Genomic DNA, 21194 nt, shown 5'->3' with positions numbered 1-21194 from the left:
AGTTATTCAGCAGAACTTTGTCCCCAGATTCTTTGTCTTCTGAATTGGATTTTTCACAGCTGAATGACCGGTTGGGCGATTTAAGAGCATCCTCACCAGAATCTGTAGCAGCTGGTGAAGCTCAGACTTGGTCTCCTGTTCTTACATCCCGTCAGTCACATGGTCAGCACTGTAACTATTATCTACAGTACCCAGGAAAAAGGCCAGTGTCACCTCTGTCTATACTGTCTGACGTGGAAGACTCTGACTTTGGTCTCTATGACATGTTTGTTGACAACCGAACAGATTCACCAGATTCACTTCCTACACAGTCTAAGCAATCGGGTGTAGTTGCTACTCAACTGCTCTCTATAGTGAGACCTCTGACATATGCAGAGGTTGTTCGAGGTATTTCCTTTAAATCACAATCAGAGCCTTTATCGGATCTCATGGAGTTGTATTCAGAAGATGATTCATCTTCTTTCCAAGCAGAAGAGCTATCCAGCCCTCTAACTGAGGTCGATTTGCTATCTGAGTTAAGCAGACATTCTCCAGAATCAATGGGATCTTGCAGTGACTTTAGGCTGGCGTCTTCAGATTCGCCAATTCCTGATTTCAGATGTTATGTTGAATGCAGTGAGGAGTTAACAGGACTCAGGTCAATTACACCAGAATCTACATTGTCAGATTGGGATGGAACTGATTTGTTTCTGCAAAGTCTTTTTGAGGACAACCGACGAGAGTACCCTCAATCAGTTGTGTCAGACTTTGAACTGGATAAGTTATTCAGCAGAACTTTATCCTCAGATTCTTTGTCTTCTGATTTGGATTTTTCACAGCTGAATGACCGGTTGGGTGATTTAAGAGCATCCTCACCAGAATCTATAGCAGCTGGTGAAGCTCAGACTTGGTCTCCTGTTCTTACATTCCGTCAGTCACATGGTCAGCACTGTAACTATTATCTACAGTACCCAGGAAATAGGCCAGTGTCACCTCTGTCTATACTGTCTGACGTGGAAGACTCTGACTTTGGTCTCTATGACATGTTTGTTGACAACCGAACAGATTCACCAGATTCACTTCCTACACAGTCTAAGCAATCGGGTGTAGTTGCTTCTCCACTGCTCTCTATAGTGAGACCTCTGACATATGCAGAGGTTGTTCGAGGTATTTCCTTTAAATCACAATCAGAGACTTTATCAGATCTCATGGAGTTGTATTCAGAAGATGATTCATCTTCTTTCCAAGCAGAAGAGCTATCCAGCCCTCTAACTGAGGTCGATTTGCTATCTGAGTTAAGCAGACATTCTCCAGAATCAATGGGATCTTGCAGTGACTTTAGGCTGGCGTCTTCAGATTCGCCAATTCCTGATTTCAGATGTTATGTTGAATGCAGTGAGGAGTTAACAGGACTCAGGTCAATTACACCAGAATCTACATTGTCAGATTGGGATGGAACTGATTTGTTTCTGCAAAGTCTTTTTGAGGACAACCGACGAGAGTCCCCTCAATCAGTTGTGTCAGACTTTGAACTGGATAAGTTATTCAGCAGAACTTTATCCTCAGATTCTTTGTCTTCTGATTTGGATTTTTCACAGCTGAATGACCGGTTGGGTGATTTAAGAGCATCCTCACCAGAATCTATAGCAGCTGGTGAAGCTCAGACTTGGTCTCCTGTTCTTACATTCCGTCAGTCACATGGTCAGCACTGTAACTATTATCTACAGTACCCAGGAAATAGGCCAGTGTCACCTCTGTCTATACTGTCTGACGTGGAAGACTCTGACTTTGGTCTCTATGACATGTTTGTTGACAACCGAACAGATTCACCAGATTCACTTCCTACACAGTCTAAGCAATCGGGTGTAGTTGCTTCTCCACTGCTTTCTATAGTGAGACCTCTGACATATGCAGAGGTTGTTCGAGGTATTTCCTTTAAATCACAATCAGAGACTTTATCAGATCTCATGGAGTTGTATTCAGAAGATGATTCATCTTCTTTCCAAGCAGAAGAGCTATCCAGCCCTCTAACTGAGGTCGATTTGCTATCTGAGTTAAGCAGACATTCTCCAGAATCAATGGGATCTTGCAGTGACTTTAGGCTGGCGTCTTCAGATTCGCCAATTCCTGATTTCAGATGTTATGTTGAATGCAGTGAGGAGTTAACAGGACTCAGGTCAATTACACCAGAATCTACATTGTCAGATTGGGATGGAACTGATTTGTTTCTGCAAAGTCTTTTTGAGGACAACCGACGAGAGTCCCCTCAATCAGTTGTGTCAGACTTTGAACTGGATAAGTTATTCAGCAGAACTTTATCCTCAGATTCTTTGTCTTCTGATTTGGATTTTTCACAGCTGAATGACCGGTTGGGTGATTTAAGAGCATCCTCACCAGAATCTATAGCAGCTGGTGAAGCTCAGACTTGGTCTCCTGTTCTTACATTCCGTCAGTCACATGGTCAGCACTGTAACTATTATCTACAGTACCCAGGAAATAGGCCAGTGTCACCTCTGTCTATACTGTCTGACGTGGAAGACTCTGACTTTGGTCTCTATGACATGTTTGTTGACAACCGAACAGATTCACCAGATTCACTTCCTACACAGTCTAAGCAATCGGGTGTAGTTGCTTCTCCACTGCTTTCTATAGTGAGACCTCTGACATATGCAGAGGTTGTTCAAGGTATTTCCTTTAAATCACAATCAGAGCCTTTATCGGATCTCGGGGAGTTGTATTCAGAAGATGATTCATCTACTTTCCAAGCAGAAGAGCTATCCAGCCCTCTAACTGAGGACGACTTGCTATCTGAGTTAAGCAGACATTCTCCTGAATCAATGGGATCTTGCAGTGACTTTAGGCTGGTGTCTTCAGATTCGCCAATTCCTGATTTCAGATGTTATGTTGAATGCAGTGCGGAGTTAACAAGACTCAGGTCATTTACACCAGAATCTACATTGTCAGATTGGGAAGGCACTGATTTGTGTCTGAAAAGTCTTTTTCAGGACAACAGACGAGAGTCCCCTCAATCAGTTGTGTCAGACTTTGAACTGGATAAGTTATTCAGCAGAACTTTGTCCCCAGATTCTTTGTCTTCTGAATTGGATTTTTCACAGCTGAATGACCGGTTGGGCGATTTAAGAGCATCCTCACCAGAATCTGTAGCAGCTGGTGAAGCTCAGACTTGGTCTCCTGTTCTTACATCCCGTCAGTCACATGGTCAGCACTGTAACTATTATCTACAGTACCCAGGAAATAGGCCAGTGTCACCTCTGTCTATACTGTCTGACGTGGAAGACTCTGACTTTGGTCTCTATGACATGTTTGTTGACAACCGAACAGATTCACCAGATTCACTTCCTACACAGTCTAAGCAATCGGGTGTAGTTGCTTCTCCACTGCTCTCTATAGTGAGACCTCTGACATATGCAGAGGTTGTTCGAGGTATTTCCTTTAAATCACAATCAGAGCCTTTATCAGATCTCGGGGAGTTGTATTCAGAAGATGATTCATCTACTTTCCAAGCAGAAGAGCTATCCAGCCCTCTAACTGAGGACGATTTGCTATCTAAGTTGAGCAGACATTCTCCTGAATCAATGGGATCTTGCAGTGACTTTAGGCTGGTGTCTTCAGATTCGCCAATTCCTGATTTCAGATGTTATGTTGAATGCAGTGCGGAGTTAACAGGACTCAGGTCATTTACACCAGAATCTACATTGTCAGATTGGGAAGGCACTGATATGTGTCTGAAAAGTCTTTTTGAGGACAACAGACGAGAGTCCCCTCAATCAGTTGTGTCAGACTTTGAACTGGATAACAGTTGTAAACGCAGAACGTGTTCTGATTCGTGTTCCCCATCAATGACATATTCAGGCATTTCTTTGACTTTTTCTTCACTGGTTAATTCTACCAAACCTGAAACATTTACAGTGGATTTTCATGACAACCAAATTGAGAAGGGAGGATATCCCTTTCCTTACCCACATCCATTCCTCAACATTGCCGCATCTGCTTCAACTTTTCATCCATACGATAAGTATTATTCTTTTCAACAATCTCATTTAAAAAACAACATTCTTCTTATTTCAAAGTTACATGATCCTTTCTATGTGGGACCATGCTCTCACTGTACCTCCGTACCTCCCCAGTCTCTGTAGTTTTTAAATTGTTTAGCTAAATGAATGTAATCCTTTTCATCTTCTGAAAATATTTATTATATGCAAGTTTTTAAAATGTTTTCTGCCATTTTGTTTGTGCCACAAATTTTAGTGTGTGCAGTTACCAATTTGTATTGAGAGTGATGATTGGCACATATATCAATATGAATAGACAATCATTTGACGAGTGTGCTTTAAGTCCCACACAAGTCCACTCAATAGTATTTTGGCATGCTCCTACTTCTTTTTTACCTGTTCTCAGCTAGCTGGCATGATCATGTCTCTGTTTTGTTGCACCTCTTTCTTTGCTCGCTTTTCAGAGTTTCTGTGAAAATACTAAATTAAGATTGCACAACAAGCAAGTCATAATACTGCAGCAAATTTAAGAAAATATAATAATCTAGAGTATTTAGTATAGTTCTTCAAACTTTTTTGTATATTGAACAATTTTTAGATTTTACTGTAGATTTTTGGAGGAAGATCAATCTTTTTCTTCAGCTATTTTCATATTTTCAGACTTGATGAAAAACCTCTACTTGTATTTTCAGATGCGTTTTTCTCTAAAAGTTGACAGTAAAAGTATAAAATATTTATCTTTGATATTATATTTATGTTTCCTAATAAAAATAGGAAAAATAGGTTTGTCTTATTAAGGAGCTAAACTCCTTAATAAGACAAACATTTTACATATTATATAGTTGCTTAAAAAACTTGAAAATATTGCCTAAAATTCACAATATTTGTATGCTTAACAAAATTTTCCCAGCTTGCCAAATTCAAGTGTTTCTTTTACTTTGGTTGTTTGGTATTTTGATTTTTTGATTGTTGTTGGTTATTTTTCATTCCAGCAAATAGAGCATTTTCAAGGAATACTCTGATTAGATTAAAAAGATCATACTGGTGGCGTGATTTATATACTTACACCTGAAGTGTGAATGCATTTTCTGGGTCGAGCGCGAGCAAAAGGCATGCAGACTAGAGGTCAGAGGTTAGTGTGTGCCACAACACGTTTCAATGAGCTTGTGTGAAAGTTAAATGGAGACACCTCAAATTACTGTTCATTTACATAGATATATGCTCTCAGATCAGCCTCACTGTGTGCTTGGATTGGTCACTATATGCTCATGTTGGTGGCACAAAAATAACTCCATTTTGGTATGTTTAATCTTTTATCCTATAATTTTTTTAAGTCTCCAAATAAGATCACCAAAAGTCACCAAGTCTGTTTTTGAAAATTAAGAAACAAATCCTTCCCCAAATTTGATGCATGCAGTCAGATGTTTATGCGGACAATGTGCAACTGGCTCCACCGGAGCTCTCACAGCATTACACAGTTCATAAAAAGTTGTGTGTCATTTGAATGTATTCCCCAAAACGCAGCCACTCCCAGGTATAAGGGGCTCATCACTCCAACATCCGAATAAGATGCCAAGTTCTCCTCTGATAGCCGATAGAGGATGAGCACCATGGCTGAATTACGAATATAATCTCATGTTACTGTTTACGTTTGTCGCCGCCCTTGTTTTCAATGATTTCTCGTGTGAACAAGCTTATTCAATTGTGAAGTAGCGGGAAATAGCAATACAGTGAGACAAAAGTCCTTTAAATTGGAAGTGAGACTAATATAAAGACTTGTGTGAAAATAAGCATGTGAAACATTTACTGTTTTTTAATGTGTGGCAATTAATTATTCAACACTAACCTCATAATAACATAAACCAGAAAAATTGTAGGTATTCTGTGATGGAGAGAGTCATTTCTTGCGAGTTATACTAATAGTTACTACTACTAATTGGTGGCAGCGACCACAAAGCTATGTAGTGGCCATCAGTAGCAACATCCTGCAGGTATTTATCAGGTTGTAACAGTAATGATCAGTCTACTTTTCAATGTGCTGTCAGAACTCTTATATTGACACAAGTTGTTTCACTGACGTCACTTGTTAGTGGTTGCTTTAGTTTCAAGTTGAATCACATGCCATCTGTAAAAGCAAGGGAGTGGTTTCCTCATGCTGGCTTTGATGTACATGGTCAAGCAAAAAAAGACTGAGTGAAAAACCGTCCTTGTGTGGAGAGTGCTTGAATCTAGAGTGCTTATTAGGACAGCCTCTCCCTCAAGATTTCTCCTCAAAGGAAATCCATGTTCAAAGACAACAAAAAGATCCCTTGGTGTTGGTAAGAAAGCACAAGCACTTGCTTGTTCATGAGTGCAGTGTTGGTTTCAAAATGTTTAAATTAATGTGGCGCTATAAAAAGTCTTACTTTTGATGCTTCTTGGGCATTTAACAAGTAAAGGCTTTATTGCCGCATGTTTGCTTTTCAAACATTGAGATGATTCTTCAATGTAGCAAAACTAATCTAAACCCATATGACCCCATAATAATTGAGATGAGCTTCAGTTTTTTCATTCTATTCTTTCTTAACTGCAGTAACGGTTGTAAGTGGCAACAAGTGGAAGCATGTGTTGAGTGACACTCGCTCTTGACTGAAATGTGTATGTTTACATTACATTTAAACTATATATCCACACAGTGTTATCAAGGCATACCTCTCCACTGACACAAATGATAACTGCCTTACTCTTTCTATCTGATCTCACAAAGGATCTTTCCTCAAGACACAAAAATACAAAAATTGCTTATTAATTATTCTGGTTTCACATAATGCAATTTGGGTAACATGTGTTTGTGTGTTAGTGAAGGGGTATAAAGCTCTGCTGAAAAGGAGCTGCTGTTCTGTCTTTCAGGGAAGTATAAGAACCTCAACAGACAATCCTGACGCTATCAGAACTATTTTATCATTGCACATATTTTGCTTCTTGGAAACAACTTTATATAAAAGTTATATAAACTCATCATCCCCTTCATCACTGCTAGTCATTCTAATTTTAATATAAATTTATTTGTGCCCTTCTGTAATGTGGAAAACTATGGTATTATGCAACCTTTTATAGAGTCTGCTTAAACTACTGTGTGACCATCTATCATACTAGAACAGATCTCTCCAATCTGACAGAAAAACACTGTAAGAAAAGCTCTCCTGTTCAAAGGTATAATCTTATGCATAATACTCATGCATGTTGGGCTACAAATAAATTTTTAACAGGCTTAACTCTTGCGCTTTCAAGTACAAAAAGCATTTTGGCTTGAGTGTTGCTTTCCAAAGGGTCTTCAAAAAGTATTTATGCATTTTTTCCCCGTTCCATTGTATTATTTCTTTCAGGTATCATCTTCAACTTTCAAGACAGATATTGCTCAAGCCCCAAAACACAACAATGTTGATATGGGACAAATTCAGGGCATGCAAGCAGAGACACTTTTGTTGACATATGATTCAAACACAGCAATGACAACATCCCACGATGAACCTGTGTTGGATGTAGTGAACACTAAATATGACATTACATCAACCAGCCAAAGTAGCTTTCCACAGGGAAAATATGAATATAATGAGTCAGACTCTGAGACTCTAGAATCACAAGAAAACTGTGATTCTGTACTTATCAAGTCCTCAAACTCTAGCCCAACATCACAGAAATGTGGATCTCCTCAGCTCGATCAGATGTTTTATGATTTGAAGGAAATGAAACTCAAGTTATCACCAGAAAAACTTGATTCAAATGCATCAGAGTCCTCTGATAGCAGCCCAGAGGAGAAAGAAGCTTACACATATGCGGAACTTTCACCTGAAGAGGAATACCCTACTGAAAAAATAGATAAAGTCGGTGTGTTTCCTGTTCCACAGCTTACAGAAGGTATTGCAAATGTAGGACAATGTCTCGATACAAAAGATGCGTCTGAGTCAGACTCTGACATTCATCAAGAATCAAATTCATCACCAACTGAAGCTCCGTCAATCCCCGAAGTCCATCAAAGATTTGGTGAGGAAACTCAACAACAAAGCTTTGGACACTTTCAGTCTTGCCAAAGTATTCAGAGTCATACTGAAACATTTTCTTCATCGAGAGACACACTTGAGAAAAATCTGAATGAGTTCAACAGGAAAAACCTTATGACAAACACCTATTCAAATGGCGAAGGACAATGCCTACCTACACAGTCTTTAGAGTCAAGGGGCACAACAGAAGATGTCTCTGCCGAGACTAACCGAGATCAACGTTTATGGGAGGGAACCTCCACTAAAGCCATATCTACCCAGCCTGTGTCTGATTTTACTCCTGACATATCTACATCTTCGAGACATTTCAGCTTTGATGAGCTGATACCTTACCCCTCTTCCAGGAGTGTAGAAAAACTTTCTGATGAGAATGGGTATGAATATTTTGCCCCTGAATCTCCTACATTCAAACTCAAAACTGAAACCTCCTCATCAGGTTCTGATGAGGAGTACACCAACCCACCAGAAGCTGCAGAGATCTCCTCTGCTTCGGGGACCTATGCCAGGACCCCTCTCAGAATTACTGATGGAGCACAGTGCAGAAAGGACAGTCCAAACCTGGAATATTCTGACATGGAGTCTTTTTTTGACTGCAAACAAGTAGTGTCGGATTTGTCAGAGAATGAACTTGATGCACCTGAGACAATTGGTAGTGCAGGTCCAGCTCAGCATCAGCTCGACACAGGGACACAGGAAAAGGCAAAGCAAAAAATGCTCCCGTCTTCTGGAAGTGAAGATTATGAAGATGCTCTTTTGGTTCATGAGTCGTACAATCAGGAACTTGAAGAGAGCAGAGAATCACTACATCACTCAGAGACATCAGATGAAGAATTCTCTCTATGCAAAACTTCTCTACCTTCTGGAACTTACTATACTGATAAGTCTCTGCAAAGGGTAAGACGAGCGTAAAAAAGATCATCCGAGTTTTTTTTGTTTTGTTTTGCCAGAGCCGAGTAATAATGTTCATTAGATTTGCCTCATGAAGAAATGACTGCTAACCCTCTGGCTGGAAAATTTTAATCTACATTTCGCTATGAACCACATTTATTTTATTTCCAATTTAACAAACCCTAACTCAGCATGTGTCACTGCAGCTTTACTTAGCAATGTCACCTGGTGATGATTTGTTCTTTCAAAATTTCAAGCATGACATTTTTCCAAATGTTTAATTTGTTTGTTTTGTTTTGTTTTCCGAGTGCTGTGTTATATTTCCCAGTGTAACATCCAACACACTGGAAAGTGCATTATTCCACTCCGCTCCCGGCTTGCTTTGCTACAAACAAAATCTTTAAAAAGGGGACTAAATGAATTGATTCTGAACAGATTTGTATTGCTTGGTCAGGAGTACTCTGCAGAATTTGGATCAATATCAGAAAGTTCAGATGAGGAGTTTCTGACCACCAGAATAATACGAAGGAGAATTTTCATCAAGGTATCCGATTAGGCATGGCTGATGATGCGCTGATTTGGCATGGAAACCTTGACTTTACTGTCTTTCTCTACCAAATAAAACGAATGAACATGTGTGTTTCAGGACTTTAACTTCCACTTTGTTTGCACAGATGGCTGAAGGTCTTGGAGGTGTTTTATTCTGCTGTGAGCACGTCTTTGCCGATTTCTTTTGACGGAATAACCCTTAATGTTTTGTTGCCGTTTCCCTAATTTCCCAAACTTTTCTTATGAACCTGAAATGCAAGTACTATGTTTCTGCCCCATGTGTTGCCGAGTGCGGTGATGAATATACAAACTCGTTCTGAACCAAACTGCCCTTTCTGATTGACAATTGTTCTGTTTCTCAAACAGGTTGATGAAGTAGCTCACCTCCCTACTCAGTCCGTGACTGAAGAAAAGTACCGAGATGAAAATGGGCATTTAGTTGTCAAAAGGGTAAAGTTGGTTTTCATTTTCTCTAACTTTTAACCTTTTTAATCCACTACAGGGTTTTGTACAGCTGTTTCAATGTGTAGTGTTGATTTGATGTCATCCTGTTGCCTTTTATGACATGCAAACAATTTCCTCACTCAGGTTACACGAAAAGTAATCCGCAAGTGTGCTTCTGTGGATGGTGAAGAGATACCATCAGAAGGAGCTTCTCAGGACTCTTTGACTGTAGCAGACGAAGACGGTTACTCCAGGACGGTAAAGCGGACCGTACTAAAAAGTGTTGGAGACCACACAGAGGTGCATGTACTCTCAATATCTATAAAGTACCCTGAAAAAGTATTTTTCCCCTTTTAGATTTCTTGTTTATTTGATTTGTTTTCACATTTAAATATTTCTGAACTTAAACTAACATTGCCCCATGAGAGAGGGTAGTAAATGGTTCAAATGAGGAACAGTTTATTTTGGCAAGCTTTTTGTCTTCAATAAAGGAAATTAAAATTTTAAAACGCTGGTTTTGTGTATTAAGGTTATCTTTGTCATATATGGAAATTAGTTTGATGATCTGAAACATTTAAGTGTGACAAAAAAACAATAGGATAAATATGGAAGGGGTCAAATGTTTTTTCTCAGCACTGTATGCAATAATTATAATAATATGACATTTGCATTGTTTGCAAAAGATTGTAAATATACTGATAATATTTTATGCCCACCTAGGTCACATTTTTAAAAAGTGAAGGCTTCCTGTCATCCAGGCAAGAAAAAGTTGAATCAGATAAGAAAACTGTGGTTGAAGGGGAAAGGACAGCAACTTCCCAGGGAGATCCGTCTTCGGCCTCAAAGCTCCCATCAGCTCAAAATTATTCCAAACAGGTTTGTAAACAACTTCTTGATATTCCTGAAATTAGATCTTGCAAACTATTTTGATCTGTGATGAAATAGCAACCTTGACAAGCAATACCGTGCATCTTGCCATGTGACCCATGAAGGGTCACATGGCAAGGGTCACAGGTGGTCAGGATGTCACAAACAGAAAAACGGACTGTGCTGACAAAACCATGGCATTAGGCCCTGTGCAATCCTGAACAAATAGGTCAGTTTTAGCAATGGATGGTTAAAAAAAAAAAACATCAAAAAAATGACAAATTCTTAAGCTCAACTTGAAAACACAATCAAAAAACACTGAGCTCAGTCCTGTAGTCGAGAGATTGCCCAATCAATTTTCATTTTTAAGTGATTTACTATTTTAAGTGATTTGGCTTTTCCAGAACTTTATCAACTTTTCTGTTGTTTTGTGAAGTTTTGGCCTGAACTATATCATAAAACATCCTAATAAAAGCATGTAAAACTATTGTTGAGCTAATCTACTCTCAGCAGTTATTAATTATTGGTAGTAGGAGCAGATAGAGGCAAGGTCACACACTCATGGTGTAACTGATATAGCTGATACTGAGTTGCAGATATATCCAAATCCACATTGTTTTATTACAGAAGAAGGATCGGAAACTGAAAAGCATTAGACAGAAAAACATTTCCATTTCTCTGGTTCTTTCAATTTTATCTTTCAACACCTCACTGATGCTGAAAATACCTCAATTTGAGTGTTCTTCCCACTGTAATAATTAAATGTACCTGTTAGCACTTATATTTAGCATTTTCTTATTCTGTCTTAAGGGCCCACATGCGTAAAGGTTCAACCCACAAACGGTGGTGGAAGGATCCGGGCAGCACGAAGACATCCTCATTCCGCAATTGGAGGACCCAGGAAAAGATCAGTTGCCTGTGATCAATAGTAGCAACTCCACCAGGTTTTTAACTGCTGCCATGAAAATGAGGACAACAGTAAAGACAAAACAGAGGTGGAAGAGCAACTGAATGACTAACTCTCTCCCCAGATTCCCAGCTCTGTCCACGCTAAAGTCCCTGCTAATCCTATGCATTAGCCACATGCAATCCCAGTGTGCACCTCAGAGACACCACAGTCTTCCCATTTCAGTCCTGGAAGATTAATTTTTGTTTTCCAAATTTTTTCTTTTTTTTTTTTTTCTTTTTTTTTGACGTTATCAAACCATGATTTTTTACGTTATTATCTGAAGTTGCTTTGCCTTTTTATGACCAAAGAAAGCCTTCTGTTTCCTTATTGAATTATTCTTAATGTCCAGGTTGTCGTAGTTTTGCTTTAAACACGTGGAAGAGCAATAGGAAAACACATGATAAAAACAGAGGAATACAATCTAAGGTAAAGAATAACTTAAAATAAATTCAGCTACTGATGTCTTCATAAGGGTTCAGAATTAAACAAAAAATATATAATTTACATCACTCTGGCCCTAACATGGTTCTTTCACCAACAGCTTGAGTCCTTTTCATTTTTTTTTCCTTGACTCAGGTGGTCAGGATGTCACAAACAGAAAAACAGACTGTGCTGACACAAAATGTAACTGCTGCTGTCGTGTTTCGTGTAGACTATGTGTACTCTCGTCTTTAGTAGCCAGAAACATGTATTATCTATTATATGAAAATAGCTGACATCTGTAGCCTAGGAATTAATAATCACTCACGTGAAGTAAAACTGGCATGGCTAATCAACACGTGTCAGTGAGATCCCGGCTTTGACTGCTTTGCCGCTCTGTGGACTGTCTTTCATACTTCTTTTTCTTTCCTCAGTGTGTCTTTTTATGTGTAATTACATTTGTTCCTTGGCTTTCTGATCTTGACTCATGAGCTTTGGATGATGAATGTGTGCTGATCAAGCTGCAGCAGTGGTGACTGGTTTCACTAGAGTTTTGCAAGCATCACCACTTCAAAAGCTATTTAAATTTCAGGTATATCCATCAGGAAAAGAAAAACATTCACACGTTTCTGTGGAGCATACCCAGGTATTTGCTGAACCATTTAATGTAAAAGCTTTATTAGCTCTTTTTTTTTTCTTTTTTTCATTGAGAAAATATTTAATTGAGTGGATGAGTGTGTGTTTGTTTATTTTACATAAAACCGCTTTTGCACTCCTGAATGTCAGGTGGGAACCCTTCCACGCTTTTTGTGCACAGGCCATAAGGGAACAGTAAAGGGGCAGTTTCGTTGCAGAGGGTTGTGGGGTGTGGAGGACGATGAAATGACACAAGATGGCTGAACGATGTCACTGTGCTTACCTGGGACATGTATATCACTCTCACTGTTTACGTTGTGATTTAAAGAAAACATGCAAAATAGTGGAAGTTCACTGTGACAGGTTTGCTTTTAGTTTACTGAAACAGCATTGTTTTTTGATGACAGTTATGTGCATATACAGCTCATAATTATATAATTATCTACAAGGGCATGAATTATTGTATTAAATTTCAAACGGACTAAAAGTAAATGGCTGCAGTGTATCTATGACTGGTAGAAAATAAAAACCTACAAACATACAATGTTGGTACAGTGGATTCTGTGATATCCTCTTTGGTATCTATACTACATCACATTATATGATGGATATATTTTAAGACTAATGGTTGCAAAGTGATTCTTCTGTTTTTGATAGGTTTTGTGGCATGTTTAAAGGATTAAGTGCAGGATAAAAGTTATACTGCCCTCTCGTGGCCATTAAACGAGTTTCAGCATCAGGTTCACAAAGTCCAAATATGCTTTAAGGTTTAGCGATGGAATAAAAGTTGACTGGCGACATAGTTGGGGTGTACCACGGCTTTGAATCCCTGCAGATAGACGCCACTCCACAGACGGAAAATACTAAAGCTCACAATGAATTTATGGCAGATTTTTTTTATGTCAGGTGTAATAGAATCGGCAAAAACTGTAAAGGAATGAGAAACTAGAAAACAAGTTGTTCAGTGTTCAGAGCATGTTGGAGTTCGAGCATTTGTAAACTGTGCGGCTTTTATTTCTGTTCTGATAACATACTTGCATCAAAAGACTCAAAAAGATATGTTTTTTAATGAGTTGTCCGCCTGGAGCCCAATTTATCAAGAAAAGATGAGTGAACTTACTCGCATTTCTGGCTAAGAACGCAGCCATGAATAAGGGGTAGAATCAAAACATATTTCAAGACCTACTTCTTCTGGCAACACAGACTCAGTTTGAAAATTACATTTTTGCAGGATGACTGAATAACAAAGTGGATCATGAATTCTGAGTCTATTGCACATTCTCAGATCTTAACCATGTTTAAAATATGTGGTAAATTAAAAAAGATAAGGAGAAGCTAACAAACTTATTAACTAGAATAAGAAACAAATGGGTCACCATCGGTTAGGATTTAGCCCAAAAGTTAGAATTTCAGAGAGAAATGTAGGAAATAATTTTAAAAGTGTTTGATATACTTTTATATTTTATGGAAATGTGCCACGAATAAGAACTAAAAATGTTATTCACAGAACAGATGTAAACACATTCATGACTATGCGATAAATGTTTTGATTTAATAACTGTAATTTCATAAAATGTTAAGCTCCAACTCAGAAATATTTAAAATGAATGAAATTAAAGACCTGTTATTACAGAGGAGCCAACTGGCAGTTTGGGGGGAAAAAAAATTTATTATCATGACAATATTTCAAACTAAAGCCAGTTTTCTCATAATAATGGTTACATTACAGTACCAATCTGGAGTTTACAGACACTTATCTGAAAGCAAGCTCAACTATGTAAACATTCAGATCTCCCAAATCAAATAATTGTACCTGTTCTTTTTAAAGGGGGAATGATTACACAGAATACACCTTTAATAGATTTTAAAAACAGTCAGGCGCACTAGTTCGAATTTGTTGACTTTCTCCGATTCACAAAGAGACAAAAGTTACAGATACAGGCTCAAGTAAGTTAATATAAATATAAATATAAAGTTGATATAAATACACAAGCAGCCCTGTGACCACATGTTTTTGTAATTAGGCTTTAACATTTGGATGTGTTTATTTTAAAGAAAGGAATTCTTTCTTAGCTCTCACAAATCTATGGTGATATTAACATGACGTAATTATAAACACTGGCATTCATGCATCTTTTGGTTCACGATGGGCGTAATACTTGGTGATTCCTGGGTTGGTGCTGAACATCCTGACCAACTTCCAGAAGCTTGTTATTAACTACAAAAACCACATGGATAAGACAAAGCTAGTTAATGAACCAAACATTAACAAAGGTTCCTGTATAATTGAGCCTGCATCAACAGATTGGACACTTTGTGGATTAGAGAAAAGCCGTAAATTAAATATTGTGAACAAAATTGTTGTTTACAAAATTCATTGTTGTTTGAGACAATGACACCTTTAAAACAGGAAGAGCTTAAATCATTTAATTTGGAAGATCAGAATGGCTTAAATGCAACATTAAAAGCCCCAATTCAATGACATCTATGCCAATGAGTGTAAATCAACCTTTGACTGGTAATGTTGCTTGATTACCATATCTTGAGATAAATAAAGAATATCAAGTTAAACTCAGTTGTAACAGATACACAGCTGTTCTCATTCTCAACATCTGTATATTTAAAATTCAAGGGTATACATAGAGTATATAGATCTAAATCAAAGAACGCACGCATTTTCCACACTAAGGTCATACACAACAGTAGCTCTACAGCAGAAAAGCCAATCAACCAGCCACACAGACATGAGTTAAAACCCATTTTTCATCACACTTTTTAGCTGATATATTTATTTCTTAAACATGTTAAGCCATCCATTGCCATGCTGGCAACAGGTACACACCATGTAAGGAGTAGTGCAATGCACTGACATCATACTTTTTGTCAAATGAAACGCTTATCTTTTCCCTTTCGAAAAAGAAAAGAAACCAGTTGGAGACAGCAAACAATGTGGACAACAAAGACACCGTCATTGTTCTGCCATGGTGACACACAGCCAGCCGAAGCTCTGCTCCACATAGAAGACATCCCAGCTTCCAAGGCCGTCCGACTATTCACCCCACATTTTCCCTCCAGTGTCATCAGGTCGTCACTTGATGCGACTGAAGTTAGATGCCAGGGCCTTTTCTGTGTCTTTATCATACGAATCCTCTCTCTGCAGCTGGCTAAGCAACACGCAGGTATGACAGCAGAATGACAACAGAAAGCCGACACACAGGCACACGATACAAGTACAAACTGTGAAAAATTATCTTGTGTTTGTTTCCGTTAATTTTTTTTTTTTTTATACAAAATGTAAGGGGTACTTCGGCAGCCAACGTTTTATTTCCCTCCTGTTCAACATGAGGTTTAGATAAGATGTTTTTTTTAAATTATTATTATTATTATTTTACAACACTTTCGTGACACTGGAGGACATTAGAAACAGTTTGGGACAGGACTGATGCACAACAATAACAAATGCAAACAAGTCAGTGACTGACAAATTAAAACAGCAGATATTTTTAGTTTCATATGATCTTACTCATGGTAACACCCCCCACCCCCTCCATGCACTACACAATAAATCTCGGATTTTCATATGTTACATATATGCTACATTCTCTTATTTCTTATTTTACTGATATAAAGGCAAACATATCTCAATGCAAAGTGTAAGCTACTCTGCTTTTCTTTACATTTAAATTAGTACTATAGATTGAAATCTGACAATTTAAACAGTATGACAGCTCATAGCAAACAGAAATGTAGCTCATAAACTTGATTTTACAGAAATTCTCAAGTCTTCTGATAGCAAGAGTAGCAGATTTGGTGTTTGTTTTTGTTTGTTTTCTTTTCATCAACAATCACGTTGTATATACATCACCAGAACTAAAGCAAGCTCAATTTTTGAACATTCTGATCTCCCAAATGGTTTTCGAGTTGCACACACAGAAATACACGTAAAAATACAGAACTAATCTTCAGGAGAGGTTACAGTAGAGGAATTTTTAAACATCTCGTTTCATATTTAAAATGCATACCAAAAACGTTTAAAAAACAAACCAAAAAGGAAAAACAAAATGTTCTCAATATGTTTTTCATAATGTCCAAATACAGTGTGCTGCCACCCAGTGGTGGGTTTGGATATTGTCTGTTCAGAAAATACCATAACAGTAAAATGTAATAATGCTTGTATCCTGTGCGACGTCACGTCCTTATGGAAGGGTCAAAGGTCTAAAGAGCTGTCAGGAGGGTTGGCTAGTTGACTGCTCCACTAGATTTTTTTTTTCACACACTGATATTCCATTAACTGTAAGAAAAGACAAAAAATATAGGACTTAAAGAGCATAAATCATTCACTGTTCCACAATAACTACACTGAAAATATGGTGTAGATTTATAAATACAGCCATCAAGTGCGGAGACATAAATAATATTGATCAGTTGACAGCTGCACAGCCATTTTAGGGATAAAGTTTGGTATAAAGGTTATACCAAACATTTATACCAAAGGTTTGGTATAACCTTTGGCATACCAAAGGTTATACCTTGATACATTACAAAACTAATGTATCATGGATTTTATCCAAATTCAACACAAAATCTAAATTTTATTGGCAACTTCATTAGGCAGTTATTGAACCCAATAAATATCTTCACATATTGGTAAATCAGGAGTGGCCTCAGACCCACTTGATGCCACGAATCAAAAGGTCCAATAATTTTTACTTTTTCAGTTTGCTGTGTTCTTTCATAAAGACACAGAAACAGAAAAACAACAATGTTTTCATCTATAGGCACTGTATTTACATGAAGAACATATCAAAAGTTGGATTTCCAAACAGGAAAGTGACAGATTTATTCCATTAAACCTAAGCTCAAAATTCAATAAGGGCGCCAACAAAGATGTAGAAGATAAATTATGACTCTTAGTCATAGAGCAGAGGCATCACCCTATATAAAATTACATAATTATTACTGTCATTTTTTCCTTACAGTTTTTTTTCTTTTTTTAAATGACAGGGTTATATAAATATGCTCCCATTTCCATACTTCTGTCAAGTCATATCATGTTTTTTGAATGCTTCATGCAACATTGCTAAAAGTCATGACTTTAAGGCATTTAGAGTTTTACAATTGGTGCTGCTAACACAACTGACAGTGGAAGTGATCATGTTGGCCTTTTGTGTCCTTCAATGCAAAATCAAAGGTTTCTCTGAGAAAAATTGGACCAAAATGACATTTTCAAGATATGATAACCTTTAGTAAAACTAATAGTTGCATGGTGTCATTATATTATTAGAAATTTTTAAAAACAAAATACAATATCTAACATCTTTTAAGCATAAACAGAATAGCAACAACTATTCTGACTGCTGATTAATATAACATGCATGTTAATATTGTTACATGTATTCATTTATTATTATTATTATATGTCTGATTACATCCAAACTTCAATAAAACAACCCCGACTAAATTTAGCAATTATTTTGCAACTCGAATTGCATTTGAATGTGTCTTTCCAATTTGCGAGGGAAATATGCTTAGCCTTCCTTTAGCCAGCAGAGTTCAGTGTACAGCAACACGAGGCAAAGAGGCGACTCTGCACCACTCTATGCTCTGTACAGGTTGGGGAAACTATACAGAGCATCTGACTTAAAGTCCTACGTACCCTAGGAATGCGGAAGATAATTTTAGTGGCTCAGTTAAATCTTTATTCATTATGAACTAAGTGCAAACCAATGAAAAAGTTTCCTAAGGAACCCTAACACATTTCTAAAATGAAATATTGGCTAAAATATACACTGTTTATACATACATCCACCCTTTTTAGGATGAATTAGGATGATCATTTATTGCATGAATTGTATTCTTTGAATTGGTATGTGTGCCTTTAGCCAAAGCAAGAATCTTGCTTATCGATTTCTTATGGCCTCTTACTGAGAGGGGATGCTGGGTGAGCCTGAGCGATGGAAGTGAATGTTCTGCCACTTTCCATCACGACGTTGCCACACACGGGTCTCTTCGGACTGCATGGTGCGCGGCATGCCACTCCCGTCCATGTACTGGGTCAGCCGGATATAAGCAATGCATGCAGCGTTTTCCCCAATGAGATGCACGTGTGGGTTCAGGAGGATAGTGTGCACCGGCTTATTTCCTTTAGACAGCGCTGTGAATGAGAGATTACAAAGAAAACCCGGTGAGTAAGTAATGTGGAAATCCACTTTTCCCCCCGTCACTTACAGGTAATCCATTATAATGATCTAAAACCAATTTGAATTACACCAAAAGCAATACACTGTTTCTTCCTTGTAGTACAAGCTAGTAGTGCGTGAGGAACCCAAGTCTCCATATGTTGATGCTGGAGAGCGGACAAACAGGGGCTTGCCAAGTGATTGAGGTTTCTGGGACATATCTGGTTTATCTGAACTATTTTTACCCGGGCTGAGAACATTCTGCCATTTACGGCAGTCATTATTCATGAGTGAGTTTTTTGCTCCAAGGTTAGTTCATGCCCTTGCAGAGTGGGAGCAAACACAAACAGCAAACTGATCAGACTAAATATTGATATTGAACACCCAACTGATGCCATACAAACATCCGGAATTTATACTTTTGTCAGTTGCATCCTCTCCTGCACATTTTGTAGTGGAACCACCTTAACTATTAATTTAAAGTAAAATGGAAAGATGTATTATAAGTGTTAGTTGCTTGGCTATTTTTAGGTAATCTGCTTGCTTTTGCAAAAACTATCAGTAGCTCCTTCATGCTGCTCCAGTTTGAGCAGCAAAACTGGGCAATCGAGGAACCTATTTACAGCTAACCTGAATTACTTTCTTTAAAAGCGTGAAGCAGGACACTGGCAGTGAATTTTTAGCACGGTTTGCGCTTCAAAAGAAATCTCCCTAAGCATTATGCACTTACTTTTTTATGATCTTAATTTAATTAAAATGCAGCAAAAATCTGAGTGTATGCGTATAGAGGCTAAAGGTTTGGGAGCAAGATAAAAAATAAAGTCAAACAGAACAACCTCATGTTTCAGTTTACACTGGCTTCCTTAAAAACGTTATGAGTTCTAAGAACATTGGGATGTATTTACTGCACGATCCCATTGCTTTCACTAATATGTACCATTGTACACAGTTTACATTAGGTATACACTTAAGTGACCAGAAAAGAAACACTAAAAAAGGAAAGCTGTTGTTTTAGGGTTGAGAATATTTACAAGAGTGAAAAAGTAAAAAGAAAATCCAACTTCTCTTTAATTTTTGTTTACAGGCTTCTTGTCATCTTTTGGTACTTTTTGTTTCTTTCTATTTCTGTTATGTTTACAAGACTAATTCAAACAAGTGCTTTGAGTGTGTAATTTTTTTCAGTTCCATCCCAATTACAAACAAAGAAAGCTCTCCACATTGGAATTTGTTACGAGAACTTGTGCAATAGCTTACATCTCACTAATGTAAGCCACCACAGTAATTTATCTCTTTGTCTGAAAACCCAATGACCATCGGCAGAAGTCCAATAATTTGATGGAAACAAAACTGACTTCTAATTTTTCTCCATTGTTCATGTTAGATGTAGAAACGTGGTGTTCTGTACTGCAGTGGATGTCACTGGTGACAAAGAAAAACATTGCAACTTTTACAAATTACCTTTAATTTGTAGTAGAAGCCACCAATTTGTGTTCTGTAGAAAAATTTTAATAATTACAGCCAATGTTTTTTTTTTTTTTTTTTTCTTATTTGCCTTGAACACACCATTCTCAAAGTAGAAGCGATGGAAGTCGTGTCCTTCCACCAGATTACCCAGGGCCTCAGGCTCGAAGGACGTCAAACCAGGATCACAAATCTTCCTGTTGTGTAAAAAAAAAGGGAGTCCGTCATCAGAAATCGGAGGAGGCAGCTGATTACGAACGGTTAAATATTACTGTGCATATGCAAAATGTGAACTTACGCATAAGCTTCAAAGTCTCCATTATTTATAGACTCAATCAGCTGCTCAGTAACTTTTATAATTTCCTGTTTACGAGCTATAACAAGAAAAAAGAAAGAAATGTTAAAAAAAATGGCAATCAAGTAACTTTTTTAAGCAAGTAATGTCTTAGTGCAGATAGACAATTTGGCATCGAATAGCATTAAATGAGTTCTAGTCTACACGTTTGCAAGATTTCAAAACAGGTATTAGAAATGGAAGGCTCAAAAAAAGTCCTAAAATGTTTCAGTATTTATATTATTTATAATAATTTATGTTTTAAATCTGAAGATAGAAAAGAAGAAAGCCTCCCATGACTAATAGTGACATCAGGCAGGGGAAAAAAATGCAGGATGACGGGATTTCTTTCACCCAACAAAGCTCAAAATAGACATACAAACCAATGCTCAGATGCAATGTAATTACTACAAAACTAGCTGTAACTAAGTAATA

The 21194-nt window shown here is 37.7% G+C and overlaps 2 protein-coding genes across 21 annotated transcripts in view; one reads left to right on the top strand and one right to left on the bottom strand.

Moving 5' to 3' along the window:
* Positions 1-13329, top strand: part of ank2a (ankyrin 2a, neuronal) — a 79010-nt gene extending 65681 nt beyond the window's left edge. For all 9 annotated transcript variants that reach the window (XM_081608896.1, XM_081608894.1, XM_008417070.3 and 6 more), the window contains 6 exons: positions 7358-8926; positions 9375-9464; positions 9836-9919; positions 10058-10213; positions 10634-10789; positions 11591-13329. In XM_081608896.1, the coding sequence (XP_081465022.1) occupies positions 7358-8926; positions 9375-9464; positions 9836-9919; positions 10058-10213; positions 10634-10789; positions 11591-11605 (2070 nt within the window). In that variant the 3' untranslated portion in view covers positions 11606-13329. The remainder of the gene's footprint in view (positions 1-7357; positions 8927-9374; positions 9465-9835; positions 9920-10057; positions 10214-10633; positions 10790-11590) is intronic.
* Positions 13330-16156: 2827 nt separating this feature from the next.
* camk2d2 (calcium/calmodulin-dependent protein kinase (CaM kinase) II delta 2) overlaps positions 16157-21194 on the bottom strand; it is a 45813-nt gene continuing 40775 nt past the window's right edge. For 11 of the 12 annotated variants that reach the window (XM_008417209.3, XM_017305016.2, XM_008417223.3 and 8 more), the window contains 4 exons: positions 20724-20799; positions 20528-20622; positions 18711-18939; positions 16157-17076 (listed from right to left, as the gene is read on the bottom strand). In XM_008417209.3, coding sequence (XP_008415431.1) covers positions 17073-17076; positions 18711-18939; positions 20528-20622; positions 20724-20799 — 404 coding nt within the window. In that variant the 3' untranslated portion in view covers positions 16157-17072. Of the gene's footprint in view, positions 17077-18706; positions 18940-20527; positions 20623-20723; positions 20800-21194 lie in introns of those variants that run through there. The other variant, XM_081608950.1, reaches the window with a different exon arrangement.

Source organism: Poecilia reticulata, chromosome 1 (genome assembly GCF_904066995.2).
Source record: "Poecilia reticulata chromosome 1, P_reticulata-male-v2, whole genome shotgun sequence".
NCBI classification, from domain to species: Eukaryota; Metazoa; Chordata; class Actinopteri; order Cyprinodontiformes; family Poeciliidae; genus Poecilia; species Poecilia reticulata.
This window is presented reverse-complemented; position numbering and strand designations above follow the sequence as displayed.